This window comes from Rhinoderma darwinii, chromosome 6, assembly GCF_050947455.1.
Source record: "Rhinoderma darwinii isolate aRhiDar2 chromosome 6, aRhiDar2.hap1, whole genome shotgun sequence".
NCBI lineage: Eukaryota > Metazoa > Chordata > Amphibia > Anura > Rhinodermatidae > Rhinoderma > Rhinoderma darwinii.
Genome location: NC_134692.1, coordinates 50,339,890 through 50,358,678, shown reverse-complemented (window position 1 = coordinate 50,358,678; position 18,789 = coordinate 50,339,890). Strand labels below are relative to the sequence as shown.

General features: G+C 40.7%; 1 protein-coding gene across 1 annotated transcript in view; it reads right to left on the bottom strand.

The window, feature by feature from the left end:
• Positions 1-18,789, bottom strand: part of TSPEAR (thrombospondin type laminin G domain and EAR repeats) — a 103,027-nt gene that overhangs the window by 53,172 nt on the left and 31,066 nt on the right. Inside the window, exons 2-3 of the mRNA XM_075831198.1 lie at positions 2,262-2,479; positions 472-710 (exon numbers count right to left, since the gene is read on the bottom strand). Coding sequence (XP_075687313.1) covers positions 472-710; positions 2,262-2,479 — 457 coding nt within the window. The remainder of the gene's footprint in view (positions 1-471; positions 711-2,261; positions 2,480-18,789) is intronic.

Sequence of the window (18,789 nt, the reverse complement as noted above, 5' to 3'; positions counted from 1 at the left end):
TACAGTATGTGTATCAGAGCTGTGTCTCCTAACGATCCCAGCACCTGTGTGCCCATCATATGGCAATGGACAGAATTGTATCCACTGCAAGTAAACAATGAAACAATAAAAGTTACTACTGAATTATATATATATATATATATATATATATATATATATATATATATATATATATATATATATACGTATATCGGAAAATGGAATAACTTTTCATTATACAAAAAATACCATTAATTTGCTGAAACAGGACAATCCCTTTAAAAAGATATATGGGATATAAAAAGAGTACTCGCCACTGCACCGGATTTGGAATCAAACTTAATCCTTTATTGCACAGCAATTCACAGATACAGTCAAAACAGGCGATGAAAGCAGGGTCATAGTGAATTTAAGAAACATTTTTGCAAGAAACATGAAGGTTATGAGTATTCATTTAAATGTACCACATAAGTTACTTTATATTTGACTCACACTTCTATAGGGATACTGCAGTCAATGGAAAGAGAAACAGAAATACCAGACACCGCTAAAACAAATGTGTGCCAACGATCATTAGCCAGGGAGATACCACGAAAGGTAACTTTGGTCTGCCATTCTTGGGAGTCTTTCATATTCCAGAATAAGAAATGAAGTTTGTTTTCTGAATATCTCATGCCAAGAAGGACATTTCCTCTTCCTTCTGTTATCACAGTAAACAGGTATTCATTTTTCTTAAAAACAAAATTAAAAAAAACTATGTAAAGACTATGGTGCCACTCATTTAGTAAACATAACTGTAAAAGAGAAGGTATAATATTTAGAATTTCATAAAATATGACAATCATTTCTTATCAAGAACAGCTTTGATTTGTGACAATGTCAGTGTTTACATTTAGCAGTTTTAGGCCTCATGCACACGACCGTGTTTTTGCGTCCGCAATTCCCCCGCAAATCCACGGGAGAATTGCGGACCCATTCTTTTCTATGGGGCCGTGCACACGACCGTAGTTTTTGCGGTCCGTGCACGGCCCGGGAACCCGGACCGCAGAAAGTACGGACATGTCCTATTATGGTCCGGAGTTGCGGTCCGGGCTCATTGAAAACAATGGCCCGGCCATGTGCATGTGCGGGCGGCTTGCGGCTGACAGTCCGCTGACAGTCCGCAGCCGGCCGACACGAAAATCACGGGCGTGCACACGGCTACGGTCGGGCTACGGTCGTGTGCATGAGGCCTTAGTTATTCCTATATTTATAAATTAACTTTTTTCAACTACACTCAACAAAAATTGTCTGTGCACTAAATATAAGCCATCTAAGTAGTGCAATGGTCTGGAAAAGTAACAGTTTTGAATTTCATGGTTTGCAGGCACCAAGCATCCAACATATTTTCCTGTATCCAGAAATAATAATAAATATGTAGTTCTAGGCAAATTAAATAAAACCTAAAAACCTGACATTTAGGCCCCATGCACACGACCGTGCCCGCAATCACGGCCCGTGATTGCGTGCACGGCCGGCCTCTGACTGACAGCCGCATTTTCGGGCCGTGCTCCCATACAAAGTATGGGAGCACGGCCCGCAAAATGCGAAAGAACGGACATGTTCCATAATTCCCGGAACATTTCAACGGCACTGACACCCTTCCGTAGTGCTATGGATAGGTGTCAGTGTTCAATGAAAGTGAATGGCTCCGTTTTTGCGGACCGCAATTGCGGTCCGCAAAAACGGAGGTTTTTTGCTGTCGTGTGCATGGGGCCTAAGACACTTTGATTGTATTTAACCATGTCAGCCTGTGTTCACATCTGCATCGGGCGTTCGTTCGTTCGTTCGTTCGTTCGTTCGTTCGTTCGTTCGTTCGTTCATGGGTTACGTCGGACCTTTCCGTCAGGGGAACCCATGAATGGCACCCAAACTGAAACAAACTGAAACCATAGGCTTCCATTTGCATCACTATTGATTCCGGATCCAGTGCAAGTGGTTTCTGTTTGTCACCGTTGTTTAAGGGTTCCGTCGGTTGACTGTGCTATTCATTTCGTTAAACAACGGTGACAAACAGAAACCATTTGCACCGGATCCGTCACCATTGAAATCAATGGTGATGCAAATGGAGACCTATGGTTTTAGTTTGTTTCAGTTTGGATGCCGTACATGGGTTCCCCTGACGGAAAGGTCTGACAGAACCCATGAACAGAGTTCCATCGCAGATGTGAATGAAGCCTTAGAAGCAAGTGATTATAGTCTATTATTGACATGTGATTGGTAATACACGGGTTGGAATTCACCTTGGGTGGAAGGCTGGGGATCTTTATAGTGACAACAATGGAAAACTCCTCTGGAAAGACATGACAGTTTTTGAATAGACGTGATGATGGAAAACTAAGCACATGTGGTGATGCAGAAAGACGAAACCCACGGGCTCCCTGAGACTGTACCATCCGTAACCCAGCTAAGGATCTGCTGGGGGAGATCACTTCTGACAACAAGTCCAGTGGCCGGAGATCTATGGAGAAATAAAGACAATAAGACAGTTATGTCTCTAATTCCATCCAAGAGTGATGATGCTGCTGCTATAAAAGCATCTAATAATCATAAAAACACATTTATACATTAAATGAGGAAACAAATATGTCAAGGAAAAGTATTTTCGTGCTTGAAATGATCAACAAGACCTACAAAGGCCTAATATCAAACAAGTGAACAACAATACACTAAAAACTATACATTTTATTTAGATGCTTCATATGATTTATATGAAAAATGCTGTTATTTACTTAACAGCTATGTAAACCTTTGAGGGGCTTTTTTTTAAAATTGTACTTATTTATCGATTAAAAATAACTTATTTGTAACTATCTTTTATTAAAAATAGTTTTTACTTTCGAGTTGCAGCTTCTATGCTTTCACTATATGTAGAAGCTGCATCTCGGCTGTATGAGCCGCATCTGTCAGTGAACTGTACTGATTGCTCGACTATCAGCGCATATTGTGTCACTTCTATGCCTTCTATAACCCTATTACCGATAATATCTAAGTTAATCAGTGTAGTTCACAGATAGATGCGGCTTAATGCACTGAAATGCAGCTTACAAATATGTTTTTTTAAATATGTACAAAAATATATGCCCCCCAAAGGTTTATATAGCCCTTAAGATCTCATACATATTGCTGTATTATAGATCCATGTTGTACGAATACAGCGGCCAGGGGCTGCTACGTGGCCATATGCACAAAAAACAGACAAAAAGTGACAGTACCTTACCTGTAAGAGCTTACAATCTAAAGGCATAACAGCACATAGAGTCCATATTATGGACCTGTAGGCACTTCGTATGCCACTGTATGGTGCTATTGTGAGGCACTAAGTATACCTCTGCAATTCAGCATGCAAAGCTTCATACGGAATCCGTGTGCCAATGTAGATTGTAAGCTACTACGGGTAGTGTTCTTTCTTGTCTATTGATTTTCGTTTGTTCTCGTTATTTATAGTTTTGTATGTTTACTGCGTCTTTTGATTGTAATGGACTACAGAATATGTATAAATAAAGAGTTGTAGTAGTAGTAGTAGTAGTAGTAGTAGTAGTAGTAGTAGTAGTAGTAGTAGTAGTAATGTCCTTAAAGGGGTTTTCCCATCAGAGACATTCATGATATATCCACAGGATATGTCATAAATGTCAGATAGATGCGGGTCCCACATCTGGAACCTGCATCTATCTCTAGAATGGGGTCCCCTAAACCCCGTTCTACTGCTCTGTGTTTTGTGGCTTAAGCGTGTGATTCCCGACTATGAATTACGGAAACTCCCATAGAACTGAATGGTAGTTACGGGAACAGCATAGCTCGCCTGTTACGTTGCTCCTGTAATTGCCATTCACTACTATGGGAGTTACAGAAACAGCGTAGCTTAGTGAGCTACGCTGTTTCCGTAAATCTCATGGTCGGGAATCACACGCTTCAGCCACAACACAAAGCAGTAAAATGGGGTTTAGTGGACCCCATTCTAGAGATAGATGCGGGTCCCAGAGGTAGGGCACGCATCTATCTGACATTTATGTCATATCCTGTGGATGTATCATAAATGTCTCTGATGAGAAAACCCTTTTAATGAGTAACGTGATTATGCAGATCTGCTAAAGCCTTGCGACATACATATATGCAATGACACCTATTTAAAGACATCTCTGCACAGCATTATGGTTTTCTAATAGTAACATACTGCAGATAAAAGTGAATCACGGCACTTATTATGTTAGCTGTCCGTCATCAGTGACAAATGAAAGGCGCCTTCAGCTGATCAAATAAACCACATTCAGGCAGAGATCTGACAGCTGCAAACCAGCCAAACAAAAACAAGTGGTTATGCTGGAGACAGCGGCTCCCTAGCCATAGCCAGCTGCACAGAGACCATCATACGCAGCTTTGCTAAACACCTGACTGAAACCGCCTTATCAGTCCTATGCAGCGTTGTACTGTTGGTCCAAACAATGCACAATGCTGACTTTGATCCGCATTAATATTTGGAAGTCGGGCATACTGATGACTTGTAATCCAATGTGCAAAACACAATTTAGATTAATTACAAAGTAAAACTATATAGCAAGCTTTATGCCAGTGTGTATACAACTGTTGTAATCGCTTGGGTTAGTGAATAAGGCATATTAACATAGATCTGTAAAGCTGCATTAAAGCCGTATTAAAGGAAAATACAAGAGACAGTTGGGTAATAATTTAAATTGAAGCCTACGTGGTACTGAAAAACATCATATATAAAGTTGCAGAAAATATGTATTAAAGCCGTATTCCGGTTTCAGCTAATAAATGCTATTCTTTGTATAATGAAACGTTATACAAATTTTCAATAAACTTTCTGGGGAAAATATATTTACTGGCATGTTAAACAGCAGTCTTAGGCCGAGTTCACACGTTGCGTAAATACTGCGTTTTTTCCGCGACTTATTTAGTTGCCGAAAATCCGCAGCATAATACAGTAGCAGCAGAGTGGATGAGATTTGAACAAATTTCATCCACACGCTGCGTAAATGATAAGCGGAAGAAACGCTCAGAGATTGACTTGTGGTTTGTTGCGGGTTTTCCCCATTGAATTCACATAGCAAATGTTGCGATTTTTGCAGTGGAAAAGATGTGATTCCGCTGCAAAGATTCAGGAAAAAAAAATCCTATACTTACCCTGAATTCTATGCTTCTTTGTCCAGGCCGGCCTCCTGGCATGACGTTTCATCCCATGTGACAGCTGCAGCAGTCACATGGGATGAAACGGGCTGCAGAACGTCAGGACGTCATAAGATTATGGCCCCATGCACACGAACGTGCTTTTGCGGCCGCAATTCCCACGAAAATCCAGAGAATTGTGGCCCTATTCATATCTATGGGGCCGTGCACACGACAGTGGTTTTCATGGTCCGTGCGTGGCCCAGGAGCCTGGACCGCAGAAAGAACGGGCATGTCTTATTACGGCCGTGTTCTGCGGTCCATTCTCATAGAAAATAATGGACACGGCCATGTTCACGGCCCGCTATTTGCAGCCGGCTTGCGGGTGACACTCCGCGGCCAGCCGACCCGAAAATCACGGCCGTGCACACGGCTACGGTCGTGTGCGTGAGGTCTAATATTACACGGCCTATTTCGAGCCATGTAATAGGACCTTAACTCTTGTCCCAGGCCTGATAAGAATTCCTCAGCTTTTTCTCCGTTTTTTTATTGAAATACTAATATATTACATTCTACATTGACTAAATCTGGCAGCGGTTTCTACCAAAGTAAATGCCTGTTTTAATTTCATGTGACATTTTACGTGAGAGTAAGACAGGTACGCCATTAACAGATACAGGAAAGTATTGATCTTTCTAAAAAAAAAAAAAAAAAAAAACAATATCATACTGACTTTCAAAGTTCTATTCTGTAAGTTATTTATGTTTATATAATTCCAGCTATACTATTGAAACTAATCTACACAATGTTGAAATAGTAAAAAAGGAATCCCCTGTTTTATAAAAAGACGGAGTAGTGCTGTCTAGGAAAGGTGATGGGGAGAATTGATACAAGTAAGAAAACAGATGTTTCCATTTCACTTGTAAATGTTACATTACAACATGAACATAAACATCTGATTTGTTGAAAATGACTTGTTTACCTTTTACTGGAAACAAAATAACAGACCAAAGTAGCAATCAGCTCACCACTCTTCATAGTATACAGTAAAAGATGCTGAGCCAGCTCTCAGGTAAGTATGTAGACCAGTAGACAGATAAACTTTCCATTCTGCAGGGTACATAAGACTAATCGAGCTTTAACTGGTGTATCCCAACATTTTCTTGAAATTCATGCCAGTAATGTTAATTGCTTTAAAAGTCACAGGATTTAAAAGGGTTAACAAACCTAAAAGAGATAGAGATCTCACTCATGAGGGAGGTGTTATTGATAGTTAATATGGAAACCAAAATGCCTTTGTGGTTAAATTTCAAGTCGGACCTGATGTACTTTTATTGATTTATTTCTTATGGGTATTGTTTATATTGTAAATCATGTGTAATTGGTGCCGTTTTACGAGTATTTCTGCCATGGACTTTAATAAGGGAGTGGCGGTGATGTGTGGGTCATGAAGGAGGAGTCACCCCCGCCGCACTCACTTCAAAACCATGTACATGTCCGTAAATTGACCTTCTGTAATTGAGAACCTTCACGAGTTTGAAACGTGTAAGCGTGTGTTTTCTTTGTGGATGTGCATCCTGTATTTTTAAAAGATGCCTCTAAAAAGTATATTTTTAACCTGATGGTACTGGAGAATTGCAAGTTTTCCTGTCTTCTGGTCTTAAACTTCACTATAATTTAAGGTAGTCGCCGGCATTAAGTACATTCTCAGCCCATAAGGAATGACATAAACCGTTCTTCTAGGTCTGTGTTTGTCTTAGAAATGCTACACCCCCATTTCCACAAAAGCTCACTGCAGAAATTCTCCAAATATGTCAACCACAAATATATACCTAATAGATAATGTGATATCCTGGAGTCCCAGGAGGATATTTATATTGACTTGCTGCTAGTCCAGGGCTACCAATGTGCTAAAAAAAACAATAACAAATATTTTTATTTTCTATGTTTTGTTCCCTTTAGTTCTTTATATTAACAGTGATACCATTGTGAGAACTTCACTGAAACATAGCCCTGTGTGCTAAAAGGGTTCAATGGTGTCATATAAATAAGGCTTATGGAGAATGTCCACTTTGAACACTATTTCATTTTTAGGTACAAATTCTGTGCTACATCTTCAAAGGGTTGGAGATGCATTTTTCTGAAACAGAGTGTTAAATGCATTGTATAGCTATAGAGTTGAATGATGTAAATCTTGCTTCCTGCAGTCACTAGTAGAGGGAGTTCGGGACCTCACTGCATGTGGATTTATTATTGCGTTTAATGGGAGCTATATGCCACTAACCTTCTAAACTTCCCCAGTGGAGGCTGCAGGCAGCCAGAATATTATGTCTGTATAAATGGAATGAGAAAAACCGGCCCATATTAAAATATATTCTAAAGGGGGGGCGTGGCCGCTAGCGCATGGAGTAGGACGTGTGTTGTTCCAGCTCCCTAGCTCCTAGGCTATAATCGGCTAACATCGGCTCTCACAGTGCTCATCTGTGACTTTGAATAACATCACCGTTAACCGGACACCGTCAGGATACTTAACTTGTTAAAATGGGGAGGATTCGTAAGAAGCCGGCCGCTGCAAAGATGACGGAGTTCTTCCCGGCGGCAAGGTCCCAAAATGGCGCCGGATCGACGTCTTCAGAGATGTCAGGAGAGCCTGTAGCTGGACGCAGGTCTTCTGGGGCTGTTAGAGGTGCAGGCCTTGCAGTCTCCTCACCCTGCCTTTCTCGGTCTTCGGATCCTTCACTGCTGCACACCGGATCTCAAGCTGGATTGTTCTCCTCCAGGCCGCCATCTTCCCCAACAGTGAGTACTGCTAACTCTCCTCCAGACCATGTGCTTAACATGGCGTCCGAGATGCTGCACAGCACAGGGGCTGATAAACCAGTGACTGAATCTGCACTTAAACACCTGCTGCATGATTTTCATGCTTCTATACAGCAGTCTATTCAGCATGCATTTCATGATTTACAGAAAGATTTCATGGCCTTGGGGGATAGAACCTCTCACATTGAAACTAAGCTATCAGAGTACTCTGTTGCTCATAATGAGTTAGTGGACTCTAATACCTGTTTGGAAGAACAAGTGGAAGCGTTGTCATGTAAAATCGGGGATCTGGAGGACAGGTCACGTCAAAATAATGTGTGCTTTAGGGGAATTCCTGAAGACATAACAAATGCTCAACTGGTGGAATACTTAATGGATCTTTTTGTGGCCCTTCTGCCGGAGACGCCGCAGGTAGATTTGCTGATAGATAGGGCGCATCGTATCCCTAAACCTAAATCGCTGCCGGCCTCGACACCAAGAGATGTGATCGCCCGGATACATTTTTATCACTTTAAAGATAAGCTTCTACTGGCAGCAAGGAACGCAACCTCCCTACCTGAGAGATTTAAGAATATACAGCTATTTGCTGATCTCTCAGCATCAACACTACTTCGCAGGAAAGAATTTGGTCCCACAACACGTGTTCTACGGGACTGCCAGATACCCTATAAATGGGGGTTTCCTGTTAAATTGGTTATTTCGTACAAAGAATTCAAGCATGTAGCGGATACTCCGGCTAAAGCCGCGGCTCTCATCACCAAGTGGAACTTGGAGGCTGGGGGACTATCTAAGTCGGGATCTCCTCCACGGCTCCGTGCTGTCTCCCCATCTAAGAAATTTCACCGCCTTGATGAGGAATGGCGCGAAGTTCTCCACCGTCGGTCTTCATTATCTTAATTTCAACGGGGGTTTTTATTCACATTTATTGTTATTACTTACACTGATGGGATGCATTTTACATGTATAAGTAGCCTCCATGGAGGCAGTTATTCTATGCCAGTGCTGTAGGAGCTTTATGCTTCTTGTTTTGAGGGGATGAGCTCTCATTGATATGGCCTAGGGAAGGGTCATGTCTGCTATTGTTGATGCAGATTTCCCTCCCTTCTAGGTTTGTACTGTCTGCTTGTCAGATAGGACCTGGATCACTATGTTTAGTTTTTTGTTTATGGATCCGCAGGTTGGATCCGGTAGTTCAGTTACTCACACTCACAGGTCATAATGTACTAGATCTCATAGTTATACTGAGAATAGAGGCGATGCTGTTAAGCCGCGAGATAGGCTCCTTCACGCAATTATATTTTAACCTTCAATATGGTACTTAAATTTTCTTCTTTGAATACTAAAGGGTTAAATAGTCCTTTCAAACGCTCTATGTTATGGGCTGAAGCTAAGAAGATGCAGACATCTGTGTTGTGTTTACAAGAGACACACTTAAATCAGGCAGACACATTTAGTCTAAAACACAAACATTTCCCCCACATATATACAGCCCCAGCAGGTGCAAAGAAAAGAGGTGTGTCTATTATAATTAGTCACGTGGTTGCATTTGTACAGGATCATATACATATTGACTCCGGAGGCCGATATATCATTCTAGTGTGCCATTTGAATAATGTACAGTATACTATTGTCAATATATACGCGCCAAACACTCATCAGATCCGATTCCTTAATAGACTCTTCAGAAAAATTCATCAGATTAAAAAAGGGCATCTTATAATAGTGGGAGATTACAATAAAGTTATGTGGCCTTCTTTAGATACTACAACGTCTGGAGCGGTGCATTCTCCCTCGGATCTATTCAAAATTATGTCGGGGGAGGGTCTGATGGATGTTTGGCGCTTGCAACATTTAAATGAGAAGGATTTTACATTTTTTTTCGCATCCTCATGGTACATACTCGAGAATCGATATGTTTTTTGTGGATAAGTATTTATTTGATAAGGTCTCTTCCTCTCAAATTGGACCCATTATGTGGTCTGATCATGCCCCTATCTCTATTTCAATTTCTGAAAACTTTAATAAACCCCCCTCATTCCCCTGGCGGATCAACCACTTCATCTTAACTCCCCTAAATATCAAGATGCTCATGTAACCAACTTGAAAGAGTTCTTTCAATTTAATGTATCCACGGAGGTATCCCCCACAATGGTTTGGTGTGCTCATAAGGCCTACATGAGGGGTCATTTCCTTAGTTTAGCAGCTAGGGACAAAAAGATCAGGGAAGCTAAAAGAATTCAACTATTAGAAGACATTATCCGACTCACGCAGGTGAATAAGGTGACATTTGATGCAGGTAGGGCCCGCGAGGTCAGTCATCTCCATACACAATTACACCAACTCGACTTATACAAATACGATAAAGCTTTGAGGCGACTGAAAGTCAAATATGACAGACATAGTAATAGAGCGGGAGCTCTTTTAGCGCAGCAACTAAAACGTCAGGATCTTAAAGCTAGAATTCCCTTCCTTTACAACCAGCAAAATGAAACTTTATTTAATCCACAAGATATTGCAAACTCTATCGCACAATACTATTCCTCTCTCTATAATTTAAAACAAGACCCAGCTGTTCCCCAACCTTCCCCGTCGGGCATTGCAGGATTTTTGGATTCTGTCTCTCTTCCGTGTGTCACGCCAGCCCAGCTGGAGGCCTTATCCCAACCTTTCCAACTTACAGAAATTGGAGATGCTATAGTTTCCTTGAAGTCCCAAAAATCTCCAGGTCCTGATGGGCTTACTAATGACTATTTTAAAAAATTTTGCACTATTTTAGGCCCCCAGATTTTATCTTTATTCACGCATATTCACACAACGGGCCAAATACCTCCAGAAATGCTCCAAGCTACAATTATAACACTACCTAAACCGGGTAAACCTGCTGATAGACCGCAGAATTTTCGACCCATTAGCTTACTTAATACAGACTTAAAATTGTACTCCAAAATCCTAGCCACGAGATTGGCTTTGATACTTCCTCAATTGATTCACCAAGATCAGGTTGGTTTTATTAAACAGAGATCTTCGGTAGATGGGACAAGAAGATTTGTGGATCTCATTGATTGGGTAGGGAGGAGTCGGACGCCTTCTCTGCTTCTATCTTTGGATGCGGAGAAGGCTTTTGATCGTGTGCATTGGGGCTACCTGGATGCTGTTCTTACCAAATTTGGCATCGTGGAGAAGGCTCGAGACATCATTATGGCCTTATACACTCATCCTTCTGCTACGGTGCTGGCCTCGGGTATCAATCTTCTTCATTTCCCATTACTAATGGCACGCGTCAGGGGTGTCCGCTTTCCCCACTAATCTTTACTCTGGTGATGGAGCCATTAGCGGAGGTCATACGATCAACCACAGAAATTAGAGGGGTAATACATGACAAAAAAAGGGCATTTAAAAAATACAAATCTGAGGGTACAGCTGTAGCCTTTGTAAAATATAAAGAGCTTAATAAAATCTGTAAAAATGTAATAAAATTAGCAAAAATACAAAATGAAAGGCAGGTGGCCAAGGATAGTAAAACAAATCCTAAAAAATTCTTCAAGCATATAAATGCAAAAAAGCCAAGGTCTGAACATGTAGGACCCCTAGATAATGGTAATGGGGAGTTGATCACAGGGGATCAAGAGAAGGCAGAGTTACTAAATGGGTTCTTTAGCTCTGTATATACAACAGAAGAAAGAGCAGCTGATGTAGCCGGTGCCAGTGCTGTTAATATATCAGTTGATATACTGAATTGGATGAATGTAGAGATGGTCCAAGCTAAATTAAATAAAATAAATGTGCACAAGGCTCCGGGACCAGATGGGTTACACCCTAGAATTCTTAAAGAGCTTAGTTCAGTTATTTCTGTCCCCCTTTTCATAATATTCAGAGAATCTCTAGTGACAGGTATAGTGCCAAGGGACTGGCGCAGGGCAAATGTGGTGCCTATTTTCAAAAAGGGCTCTAGGTCTTCCCCGGGTAATTATAGACCAGTAAGCTTAACATCCATCGTGGGGAAAATGTTTGAGGGGCTATTGAGGGACTATATACAGGATTATGTGACAATAAATAGCATTATAAGTGACAGCCAGCACGGTTTTACTAAGGACAGAAGTTGTCAAACTAACCTAATCTGTTTTTATGAAGAGGTGAGCAGAAGTCTAGACAGAGGGGCCGCTGTGGATTTAGTGTTTTTGGACTTTGCAAAGGCATTTGACACTGTCCCCCATAGACGCCTAATGGGTAAATTAAGGACTATAGGTTTAGAAAATATAGTTTGTAATTGGATTGAGAATTGGCTCAAGGACCGTATCCAGAGGGTTGTGGTCAATGATTCCTTCTCTGAATGGTCCCCGGTTATAAGTGGTGTACCCCAGGGTTCAGTGCTGGGACCACTATTATTCAACTTATTTATTAATGATATAGAGGAAGGGATTAATAGCACTATTTCTATTTTTGCAGATGACACCAAGCTATGTAATATAGTTCAGACTATGGAAGATGTTCATGAATTACAGGCAGATTTAAACAAACTAAGTGTTTGGGCGTCCACTTGGCAAATGAAGTTTAATGTAGATAAATGTAAAGTTATGCATCTTGGTACCAACAACCTGCATGCATCATATGTCCTAGGGGGCGCTACACTGGCGGATTCACTTGTTGAGAAGGATCTGGGTGTACTTGTAAATCATAAACTCAATAACAGCATGCAGTGTCAATCAGCTGCTTCAAAGGCCAGCAGGATATTGTCGTGTATTAAAAGAGGCATGGACTCGCGGGACAGGGATGTAATAATGCCACTTTACAAAGCATTAGTGAGGCCTCATCTAGAATATGCAGTTCAGTTCTGGGCTCCAGTTCATAGAAAGGATGCCCTGGAGTTGGAAAAAATACAAAGAAGAGCAACGAAGCTAATAAGGGGCATGGAGAATTTAAGTTATGAGGAAAGATTGAAAGAATTAAACCTATTTAGCCTTGAAAAAAGACGACTAAGGGGGGACATGATTAACTTATATAAATATATTAATGGCACATACAAAAAATATGGTGAAATCCTGTTCCTTGTAAAACCCCCTCAAAAAACAAGGGGGCACTCCCTCCGTCTGGAGAAAAAAAGGTTCAAGCTGCAGAGGCGACAAGGCTTCTTTACAGTGAGAACTGTGAATTTATGGAATAGCCTACCGCAGGAGCTGGTCACAGCAGGGACAGTAGATGGCTTTAAAAAAGGGTTAGATAATTTCCTAGAACAAAAAAATATTAGCTCCTATGTGTAGAAATTTTTCCTTCCCTTTTCCCTTCCCTTGGTTGAACTTGATGGACATGTGTCTTTTTTCAGCCGTACTAACTATGTAACTATGTAACTATGTAACTATGTAATGTTGGGCAAACTGAACACAAAATAGGTCTATTTGCCGATGATGTCCTTATGATCCTGACTGATCCCTGTACCTCCCTCCCGCACATTATGACTATCCTGAACACATTTAGTGCTATTTACTATTACAAACTAAATGAAAATAAGTCACAAATTATGAATATGGGCCTATCAGATCCTGTAGTTCAGAACTTGCAATCTTTGTACTCCTTTCAATGGTCGTCTCGAGGGCTGACCTATTTAGGGATTAAACTAGCTTTCCCAGCCTCCCAGATGTATGCTCTCAACTATCCTCCGTTGCTGGGCCAGATATCCATAGAACTAGAAGAACACCTTAAATTTGAGGTTTCGTGGGTAGGGCATATTGCAGCACTTAAAATGCTGATTTTGCCTAAAATTATTTATCTGTTTAGGAATTTGCCTATCTGGATCCCTGCTTCATATTTACATAAACTCCAAAATTTATTGGTGAAATTTGTGTGGAAAAAACAAAGGGCCAGAGTTGCGGCTCAGGTCCTTTATTTACCAGTCGCTCAAGGCGGTTTAGGCTTCCCTCATATTACAGCGTACTATCATGCCTGAATTTTAGATCAGGTTAGACAGTGGTTGCACCCTACACAGTCTTTGCATTGGGTTCTCATAGAAAGGGCACGGGAAAATGTTAACTCCCTTGATTCATACTTATGGGCTATGGCACTTAAACAGTCCATTCCCACCCCAACTATGTTGACCATCAGGGCTGCGCTATCTTCATGGAAACTGATGGTGGTTAAACGAGGCATGTTTCCACTAAGGTTAGCGGATTTATCCATTAAGAATCACTCATACCTGTTACCTGACATGAACTTGTCTATGTGGGAATTGGGAGGTGTTGGGAATGTTGGGGACGTGTGGAGTGAAGGTCTTCTTCTTACCTTTGCGGAGCTATCCACTAAGTTTCATCTGCCAGTTACAGAATTGTACAAATATGCCAGAGTCCGTCATTTTTTGTTAGGAATGTGTAATACTTCACCTCCCCCTAAATCTCCTTACGAATTATACTTCCACCAGCCAGCTAAAACGGCAAAAGGGGTGTCCAAAGCATATCAGGCTATCTTGGAAATTTTGAACAACTCTAACCTTTTATGCGTTGATAAATGGGAAGCGGATCTATCGTTGCCTACGGGTAGTGTTGACTGGGAAGCCACTTTCTCCCTGGCCTCTCAGCTTTCCAACTCCACTCATCATTTAGAAGCCTCTAGGAAAGTTCTATAGAGGTGGTATCTGACACCTCACCGCCTATCTCTTATTTACCCTAAATCCTCTAATATGCGCTGGAGATGCTGTAAGGAAGTTGGTACTCTTAAACATATTTTTTGGTTTTGTTCAGCTCTTAGGACATTTTGGAAGAAAATAGATAAATTATTAACCAATGTCCTACAATTTCCACTAGAATGTACCCCGGAGTTGGCCTTACTTAATGTGGGATTAGGCGATTTTCATTCACATGATATGACAGTAATCTTCCATGTGCTGTGCTCCGCAAGAATACTAATTGCTAAATATTGGAAGAAGACCTCCACTCCTACGTTGAATGAGGTGATTCAATATGTTAATCTGAATTGTATCATGGAACGTACGATCCATCAACAGAGAACCCTAGCAACACAATGTCTTCATTGGGATAAATGGACCGATTCTCGCTACTTTGTTGACTCTCTTCACACATAAGACATTTCTCCTTACCAGTGTATGATCTTGTGAGTAAGGTTTAGTTTTGTTTTTATTTAATTTTGTTTGGTTTGGTTTGGACTGTTGTCTGGACCTTTTTTTTATTTATTTTTTTGTCAAAAACTTAGTAGAACAATTATATTTCTAAGGGAGTACATATGTTCTTAGTCTTTTACAACTCATTGACTGTTCATGATACAACTTTATATAGGCCTAAGTTTTACAATTCTGTATGCTCTGAGCATCCTTGACTTTTATAAAGTATGGTCTTTATGTATGGTTGTCAGTGGGTGATTTTTTTTTACCTATTTACATAAAGAAATAATTATAATCAAAGGTTCTAAAATAAAATGATATAAAGCATACTTTACTTTTTTCAGTTTTCTTTCTTTGTTTATTTCATGTAGATTTTGCTTGTTTTATGTATGCTCTGTCCTCTGAAGCCATCCAGATGAATGTGGATGGCTTCCACTCTAGGAAAAATATACTGCAAAGAGGAAGTAGTGTACTACCAGAAAAGGAGAGGATGTGCCGCCTGAAGAGGGCAAAGAGGGAAATATTCACTGCCAGAGAGAAGGAAGGAGGATAGATATACACTGCCAGAGAGAAGGAAGGAGGATAGATATACTGCCAGAGAGAAGAAAGCAGGATAGATATACTGCCAGAGAGAAGGAAGGAGGATAGATATACTGCCAGGGAGAAGGAAGGAGGATAGATATACTGCCAGGGAGAAGGAAGGAGGATAGATATACTGCCAGAGAGAAGGAAGGAGCATAGATATACTGCCAGAGAGAAGGAAGGAGGATAGATATACTGCCAGAGAGAAGGAAGGAGGATAGATATACACTGCCAGAGAGAAGGAAGGAGGATAGATATACTGCCAGAGAGAAGAAAGGAGGATAGATATACTGCCAGAGAGAAGGAAGGAGGATAGATATACTGCCAGAGAGAAGGAAGGAGGATAGATATACTGCCAGGGAGAAGGAAGGAGGATAGATATACTGCCAGAGAAAAGGAAGGAGCATAGATATACTGCCAGAGAGAAGGAAGGAGGATAGATATACTGCCAGAGAGAAGGAAGGAGGATAGATATACTGCCAAAGAGAAGGAAGGAGGATAGATATACTGCCAGAGAGAAGGAAGGAAAATAGATACACTTTCAGCGAGAAGGAAGAAGGATAGATATACTGCCAGAGAGAAGGAAGGAGCATAGATATACTGTCAGAAAGAATGAAGAAGGATAGATATACTGCCAGGGAGAAGGAAGGAGGATAGATATACTGCCAGGGAGAAGGAAGGAGGATAGATATACTGCCAGAGAGAAGGAAGGAGCATAGATATACTGCCAGAGAGAAGGAAGGAGGATAGATATACTGCCAGAGAGAAGGAAGGAGGATAGATATACACTGCCAGAGAGAAGGAAGGAGGATAGATATACTGCCAGAGAGAAGAAAGGAGGATAGATATACTGCCAGAGAGAAGGAAAGAGCATAGATATACTGTCGGAGAGAAGGAAGGATAGATATACTGCCAGGGAGAAGGAAGGAGGATAGATATACTGCCAGAGAGAAGGAAGGAGGATAGATATACCGCCAGAGAGAATGAAGGAGGATAGATATACTGCCAGAGAGAAGGAAGGAGGATAGATATACTGCCAGAGAGAAGGAAGGCGGATAGCTATACTGTCAGAGAGGAGTTGTGCTGCAAAAGACAGTATCCAAAAATGTCTATGTGGTAAACAGTGGCAGAAAGTCACCACTGGGAGAAGCTTCTATGACTGTTCGGACTGCATGAAGAAGAAAGAGAACACAAAGAACTACAATCAAACAAGACATCAACCATGAGTCATTAAATGTAATTGTTGTTTAGACTGTTGTATAGACACTTTGTGGTGGTATTATATGGGCACTCTACAGTAGTAGTATAATGTAAGCAATGTACAGCAGAAATATTTAGACACTTTATGGTGGTATTATTATTTTACTCCATATGTAGGTATTATTTGGTCAATGTATGGTGATATCATCTATGCCCTGGTATTTTCTATGCGCTGTATATCAGTATTACCTATGTGCTGTATAAATATATTATTTACTTGCGCTTAGCTGGTTTTCAGAACAAAAAAAACAGCTCAGAACCTCGGGCCAAAGTCCAAAACAAAACCAAATTATGGGGATCTTTACATGTCTCTTATTATTATGCCATTATCTTCTTTCTATTTTTACTGCACTAATACAGCTATAAACCAGTGAACTGGAGCACACATAAAGAAGAACCCTTGCACAAATGCTAAAAAGGATGAGGAGACATAGTTTGCCTCTTGTGCTCGTTCAGCATAAACAGCCAACATGACCGCAGTGAGGAGCTCTCGGATATAAACAGCATGAAGGGCAAGTTGCACAAGATCTGGGACCAGATACACATTTTATAAAAAATAAAAAAAATCCCCTGGGTGTAAAATTTCTAAATAGTAATACAGGAAAACCCAGAATTCTATAGAACCCCTATAAGTGAGCTCTTCAATCTACCATTCCCAAACAGGTATTACAGTGTAGATCATATTCCTCTCCATAAGGCAAAGGAAACATTAATATTAATGTATCACATGATTTACTTGCCTTTTTAACCTAGTGATATGTTAATAAGAATATGTTTCCTTTTTTTTAATCTAATCAATATGGACCCTACTTAATGTCTATCAACTAATCAATTACAAGAATTAGAAATCGGCCTCATGATAATGTTTTCTTTATGGACATTGATTTCCGCCTTGAGGGCATGTGCTTTTATTCATGTAGCTGGTCATGGAAAACACTGCCATGAAGATTCAAAGCCATTCACATAGGCACTAGTTCAAAGTTATAATTCTTCTCCTTGACCAGAATGTGTTCAAGTCTTTCTTATTTCACCCAATTCAGTACTGTGTTTGTGCTTGTCATGTCATGGTTATTAGGCGTACCAAAACACAACAGGAGTGAGAAGCCGGCAGGACAGTAAGAGTATCATACATTTCAAGGCACTTGGCTGATGGGCACTTAACAAAGATAAGACTGCTGTGACCATCATCCTTCAGTAAAGGTCTTATATGTATTTTGGGCTACAGTTCACATTTGTTTTGCATTGGTCCAAAACATTTTTATGTTTCCAGTGGCACCAGCTCTATTACGGAATTTGTGTCAGCCTCATACCTGTGCTTTTTCACGGCGCTTGTATTACTACGGTATGTTTTAGATCATTCACACTGGGGATATTTCATAGTAACAGGTTGTTTTTCCTAGACCATGAATTGAAGCACATGCCCTCAAGGTGGAAATCAATGTTGATAGAGAAAACATCATCATCAGGCAGATTTCTAATTCTTGTAATTGATTAGTTGATATCCACATGCCCCAATTTAAAGTGACAGCCACAGGACTCCCAAATACCGTGCCAGACATATGCCACACCATACCCATTGCCTGGCATATGTCCCATCATACAAAGCGCCTTTCACAGCCTATACAATGTATGCCACATGTCCCCTATAAGTGCCATTAACTTGTCCTCCCATATACAGTGCAGAAACATGCCCTACATAAGTGCTAACAATATACCATCCAATATACAGTTGAGCTCCAATCTCCTACTACATAGCCCCCATAAGTGCCAGCCACAGCTGTCCTACCCCCCAAATAGCATACCAATTTCAGACTTCAGCAACACTATGTGATGCTCGGACCTGCTGCCTTCCCCAATTATATTTTCTCCATAACAGA